The 7,111-nt window shown below is 44.8% G+C and overlaps 1 protein-coding gene across 1 annotated transcript in view; it reads right to left on the bottom strand.

The window, feature by feature from the left end:
- The window catches only part of csmd2 (CUB and Sushi multiple domains 2), a gene marked incomplete at both ends in the record, with an annotated part of 387,232 nt that extends 380,420 nt beyond the window's left edge, over positions 1-6,812 (bottom strand). Inside the window, 2 exon segments of the mRNA XM_080442648.1 lie at positions 6,604-6,628; positions 6,630-6,812. Of these exon segments, the coding sequence (XP_080298774.1) occupies positions 6,604-6,628; positions 6,630-6,812 (208 nt within the window).
- Positions 6,813-7,111: the final 299 nt, after the last annotated feature.

The following is a 7,111-nucleotide window of genomic DNA, read 5'->3' as shown; positions in this document are numbered from 1 at the left end:
TACTACAGAGAAGAAAATCACCCCAGCACGAAAAACGGCACCAAAATAGACACAAGGATGGGATTATCTCTCTGCTGGTGTGCATTTATCCCCCTCTCAGCCCCCATTTTTCTCTGTCTCTCTCGCCTACATGCCTTCCTTATTGTCCTCCACATTTCTCTACCCCAGTGGTTCTCAAAGTGGGGTCCGCTCAAGGGGTCCTTGAGGGGCGCCCAGGGGGTCCCCAGCAAAATGTGTTAATATAGCATAAAAATCTGTTTAACCAGTTTAACTACGGCTATTTGAAAATAGCTGATCTACAAGCTCACAACGCATTGCATTGCAGCGGGTTGTGAGCTTGTAGATCTGCTATTTTCAAAAACGTTTTTAAAAATGTTGAATATTTTTGAAACATTTTAACAAAAGAAATATTGTATGGCACAAAACATTTTCAGATGGGGGTCTGCAGCCAAATATAGGCCTAAATTAATTGTTAGGTACTTGACATGAAAACGTTTTGAGAACGACTGATCTAAATATCATCTTTTGAAACCCCCCCCGCCACCCGCGCACACACACACACACACACACACACACACACACACACACACACACACACACACACACACACACACACACACACACACACACACACACACACACACACACACACAGGAGCACGTCTTCCTCTCTATCCATCAGTGCAGTATGAAGGACTAATTTCGCATTCCATACAATTGTCAGTTTGGAGTAAATAGAAGATATTTTCATTTATACAGCCTCAGCACCCCTTTCCCCCTGCTCCCCCAATGCTCATCAGTGAATGGAGGAGAGCAGATGGGAGAACCCACTCAACAGATACTAGGGAATTTGAGATGCAGAGCGCAGAGCCGGACGAGGGGGAAAAAAAGAGAAATGAGAGGGAATAGAGGGCTGTGCGGTCGAGAGCAATAAACACGACGTTGTATAGTATAAATATGGAGTTCGAATTTTCGTACGAGCGGAGGGGAAATCGATGCATAAAACCAACGTGAGGATCAAACATATACGGTAGAAATTGAGAAAGAGACAGAAACAGTAAGCGACGGAAGAATTTCAATGTGTTTCGTTTCCCATTCATAATCCATGGCGGGGACCATAATGACTCTACACTGCGAGATAGGCCGTTTCAGAGTTGATTTAGTTGCCACTCTCCAGTCTCCACTCGTCAAAAAATGAGAATTTGAGCCGCTTTTCAGTGGCCTCTGGTGTAAAGTATAACATTTACTCAAGTTCTGTACTTAAGTACAATTTTGAGGTACTTTTATTTTACTGGAGTAACGTAAAAGTACGCGTTGTGAGCTATAGGTCTGCTATTTTCAAACATTTGAGTACTTTTACTTTTGGTACTTTAAGTACATTTTGATACCAATACTTTTGTACATTTACTCAAGTACATTTTGAATTCCAGACTTTTACTTGTAACAGAGTATTTCTACAATGCAGTATTGATACTTTTACTTAAGTAAGAATGGTCAGTACTTTTTCCACCACTGCTCTCCAGTCTCCACTCGTCAAAAAAAAGAGAATTTGAGCCGCTTTTCAGAGGCCTCTGGCTGGAGCTATCCATGGTGCTGAAATCTCGAGCGCGGATGCAGAACAGCAGTCAATGCTTTGGCGGTCGCTCTCCGAGGTCCTGAGATGTTTCAAGGACCTGAAACCGATCGACGCCAGGCTTTATATTATAGTGCAAAGGGACTTTAAGACTAAACCCGTCACCCTGCCACCTCTATACTCATCACACCTCCAAACGCATGGGGACAGTAATTGACACAATTGCGTGCACAATTGTTTGCGTTATGTGTGGTGTGGCAATAGTGTTGTATCAAAAGGTATCCTTGACATTATGCATTATACACACGACGACTGAGCTCCTCTTTATCAATTAAATTAAATTAAATTAAAAGGGCCTTTATTGGCATGAGAAAACATACGTTTACTACATTGCCAATTAAGTAACAAACCAATCAAAAATGAATGTACAATCTATCTCTTCATCTCTTGAAAATGGAGCGTGAGGGAACTACACACCTGTTAGGTGGACACGCAAGTTAACGTCCACACATTCACTACGTAAGCACATATCGTGACGCACGCACTCGCACACACACAAAATCAAACACACTCGCACACACACACACAATGTCGCCTTTGTGGCTGTGCGAGGTGGAGCCCAGCGTCCTGGATTAAAAGCTGCACCGGGCGTCAAGAAGACTTCCAGTGAGTCTACGTGGGCCTACGACGTTACACGAGGTTGCGTCATGGCAATACACTGACACCGCAACTATACGGACATAAATAATAGATGGTTTGATAAATGAGAGCGTGGTTGCGGTAAATTCAGACGACGGAGGAGACGACGAAAAGTGATCCCCCTGTGAAAGCAGACATAAGTGAGTGAACGTCTCGGTGATCTAATAGCGCCCGCGCTGCGGTGATCTACAGCAGGGGTTTTCAAAAGGGGGTCCGAGACCCCAAGGGGGGTCCTCAGAGATATTGCGAGGGGGCCCGCAAAGTCTTTGCGTGATAGGGACTTTATTTTTGTATTTTCACATTAATCACTTGAACCCTCCATCCCTATTCTGGGGGGAATATCAGCCGAAAATAGCAGATCTATAAACAACTTAAAATCGGCTATTTTCGGCGAAGAGGTTTGGTGTACAGGGAAAAAAGAGCAGACCAAGTACCGAGCCAGAGGTCAAGTTTACAAAGTATCGATGGTTTATGTGTTAAATGTCTGAAAACACACATTTAACATGTCTCCAATATATAGTGTGTGTGGGTGTGTGTGTGTGTGTGTGTGTGTGTGTGTGTGTGTGTGTGTGTGTGTGTGTGTGTGTGTGTGTGTGTGTGTGTGTGTGTGTGTGTGTGTGTGTGTGTGTGTGGGGGGGGGGGTCCCTGCTTCATCTCTCCCTCAGCTAAGAGGTTCTTGGCCTGAAAAACGTTGAAGACACCTGATCTACAGCAACACCCAGCAAACTGGTGGCGCTCAGGTTCTGTGCCTGGCTGGAACATGTGCTGAAATATAGACGAGATGAGTCATGTCCAAGCTGCCACCCGGCCCGTACCCCCCCACCCCCCCACACACACCCAATCAGGCCTCGTCCCCTGCTGCCATCCCTGCGATTAAATGAATGCAGGTTGATTACCTTTTATTGAGCCATGGGTCCACTGGGGATGACTTGTTTTGGCAGTATAGCGAGACAGAGCAACGTTCACAACTCAATATGTCTTAAGCCAGAAACCCTCCCCAGCATGTCTCTTAACGCTCCCGCGAAATCCAGTAAAAATTTAAGCAACCCAGAGGGCAAAAAACATAAAATGGTTTCTAATGAGGCCCGTTCATAAAGGCAGATAATGCAGGGCTCATAAAGTGCTGCACTGTGTAGTCTAGTCTAGTGGTTCTCAACCTGTGGGTCGGGATCCCCAGAGGGGTCCCCACATGATTTTGGGGGGTCCCCAAATGACAGTGAAGTGACAATTTAAGGACTTTTAAGACCTTTTTAAAACCTCAAAAATGAAAAAGAAAAGAAAATGACCATTACAGCATCAAAAGTAATCATCAAAATACACTAACTGGGCATTGTCAAAAATTGTCAAATAATATAAGAAAGAGGTAAACATTGTGAAAAAAGCCGATCTACAAGCTTGCAAGGCTTTTTGAGCTTGTATATTGGCTATCTTCACAATATTTAGCGGGTGTGGGTCCCCAGTTCAAATATGATTATTTTGGGGGGTCCCCAGTTCAAATATGATTATTTTGGGGGGTCGCGGCCTGTAAAGCTTGAGAACCATGGTCTAGCTGAGACATTTGCAGAAAACGAATTGTCAAAGAGCATAGCTATATGGACGCTATCTTTTGACTTGGTCGACGTGATATATAGCCAGGCGGCCTACTGTAGGCCTACACACACCATTAGTTGCAATGTGTACAGTTTAGTCTTCAAAGCAGGGGGCATGTGTGGGCAATAAACGGCAGTAGCCTCCGCTCTCCTCGCCTCCACTCCTCCACTGTGCAGTAGAGTAAGCCTCTGGTGCCGCTCAACGGGAGGAAGGGGCAACTGCTGCTGGCTGCATCAGTGAGGGACCTGCCAGGCCATCTCTCTCTCTCTCTCTCTCTCTCTGCCAATGTTCAGTGGCTATGGGGCACAAAATATTCTGCGATGTGGCCAAATGTATCCGTATAATTTAAGGTTTCACCTTATCGTTCAAAGCAAATCGACAGCCCAGACACCACTATGGGAAAATGGTATACCAACTTCCAAAGTTAAAATCGCTTCACTGGCTTTACACGTGGCTCAGATGACATGACGTATCAACAGAGTGTGTCCCTTAAGGGCATATATGCCTATAGCTTCTCATGAATGCTATTGTGGACATCAAGAAAGCCTCACGTGCACTGTAGCAATATAGTATAGCCAATTAATTTGGCATATAGGCCTACCATAACCTCACCCTTTAAGAAACCCATTTGGACAACATATATCCCGCGTGTTTGATGATGACTTATAGGAACCTGGTAAAGATTGGGTGACACTGAGTTATAGGGAGGCTGTGCGTCGTTTGGTTTCATAAAATACAGACTCACTCAACCCATGATAGCACCCAAACATCCATGTGATGCGACCTACAGTAGCCTCCCTAGCCTATAGGTAGGCCTACTGAGAAAAAAATTGCCTTATTTCTGTTCACTCGTGGATTTTAAGGCTGCCTATAAACCAAAAGTCTACATTGAACAGAGCCACGACTCACTGTCAAATTCATATTGTCGCGGTGGCAGGATTCTGGGCTTTGACTAAAAATAGTCGACGTTCTAGGCGGTGGAGCCAGGCAGGACAGTGATAAAACGGCTGCTTTTCTTGCCAAAGAACCTGTTCGAGCAGCACACACACATCATTGCAGTCATTCACCAAACTGCCCGAGCTTTAAATAACGCTATGGTTTCTGTACAGAACGACCAGCATGCATGGTCGTTCTTTACAGAAACCATGGCGTTATTTATTTAAAGAAAAACATGATCAGTCGCACCGGGTCCGTTGCTTTCAGCATTTCAGTAATTGGCGTGATCTGAAAATAGCCCATCTAATACTATAAAAGCTGTTGAATGTCCACGAGCCAGTTGACGTTGTAAGATATAGGCCTACTCATTATAGACAGAGGAATCCTACATATCTCAGATCAGTGTACATTATTAGATTTACATTGACATTTATAGTCAGTAGAGAAGTCCCACGGCACACATGTACACACACACTCTCTCTCTCTCTCTCTCTCTCTCTCTCTCTCTCTCTCTCTCTCTCTGTCTCTCTGTCTCTCTGTCTCACATACACACACACACACACACACACACACACACACACACACACACACACACACACACACACACACACACACACACACACACACCAAGACAGAATAAATAATGTGTGGGCAAAAAATAATTCAGAATAAGACGCTGAGAGAATAGTCCTTATGGTTACAACATAGATGGGTGGCAATAAACCGGTACAAGGGGGCACAACAAAATACCCTAATCTGGACACATTAGCATAATAATTAGCGCTTACTTAAACACATCACTGATCCCTCACGGGAACACAGTCCGTGTCACGAATTACAACAACGCTGCCTTGCTGCCTGCATGTGTGTCGAGAAACCTCGGTTCTTTCTGGGGAGATCACACTGTAGAGATCCCTATCTTATAATAATCGCTCCTTATTAACAAACACGCTCGTTTTGCACACAGATCAGACAGGGATCGAATCAGCAGTTCCTGCAGAAACGATGTTACGAAATAGCCGGCCGCCCTTCTCCTCTCCTGGAGAAGGGAGAAAGAAGCCTGGTGATAACTTCTTTGCCTGTTTTATAAAAGCGACATTGAGCAAAAGGTGTAGCGTAAGACAGTGGTTCTCAACCAGTGGTCCGGGGACCACCAGTGGTCCTTGAGGGGTTCCAGGGGGTCCCCAGCTAATGATGGAGAGTTGGTAACCAAATGGACCCTTATAGATCTTTAACTCTTGAGAGTGTTAAATGAAACTGAATGAAACCAAATGGACCCGTTAGGATCCATTTGGTTTAATTTTACGCTCTCAAGAGTTACATTATTGTTAAACATCTGCATTACTTAATTAAAGAATTGTTGTTTTTGATCAACGTTTGCTTGTCGTCGCTCCTATATGGTACCACATCAAGGCTACAGCATAGAATTGTGTACAAAATCGTATCCAACGACAACAAAATATTATAAGTCTTGGGGTCTGAGAGTCTAAATCTCATCAAACGGTGGTCAGTGGCTCAAATGCCGAATAAATAATGGACCTTGGTATGAAAAGGGTTGAAAACCCACTGGTGTAGTCTAAGATATGTGATGATCAGCAGCCATCCAGCCAGGGATGCTGCATTTCTTTACATAGATAGCTCATACCCTATAGCCTTGGATCAAGACTAGATCTATAGATGTATTTGATCGAGTCTGACTTTTAGTCAGACTCGATCAAATACATCTATAGATAGTCTTGATCCAAGGCTATAGCTATAGCCTATACCCTATATTTGGTGCACGCACGGACGGGGGGGTAAACTTACCCTTTACCGAGGCGGCCAGTAGCCCCCATATATAAGAATAGCACCCGGCTCCAATGGTGCGCTTGTAATCCCATCTTCATCAGCGCAAAAATCTGTATTCCGTCCCTTTTCCGCGGCGGTGCGTTATGGATATGATGCCTGCCGCTGCATGCGCAGCCTGCTCTCCTTGGTCCTCCTTCCGTTTGGTCCCGATTTGAGGCAACTGTCATGGTAGCGTTTTTTTCTTTTTCTTTTTCTCCTTTTTTTTCTCCAGGCAGGCACGGTAGTTTCTCAGATGGTTTGGAAAGGGAAATTCGTGAAATTCACTTGGTGTCGGCGCTGAGAATGAGAAATATCCCAACGCATCGAGGCTCGGATCCGATCGGAGCTGGACTGAACCATGTCATGCGGACCGAGGGGTTACGGCGGATCTCTCTTGTGTAGAAGCGAAATAACGGACGGCAAAGATCCAGTGGAGCGAAATGCAAGTGGTGACTTATCTGCCCACGCGTTTAAAAAAAAAGAAGGG

This window comes from Gymnoscopelus braueri (assembly GCF_963280865.1).
Source record: "Gymnoscopelus braueri genome assembly, chromosome: 11".
In the NCBI taxonomy this organism is placed as follows: domain Eukaryota; kingdom Metazoa; phylum Chordata; class Actinopteri; order Myctophiformes; family Myctophidae; genus Gymnoscopelus; species Gymnoscopelus braueri.
The sequence above is the reverse complement of the archived record's forward strand: the minus strand, read 5'-3'. Positions and strand labels throughout refer to the sequence as shown.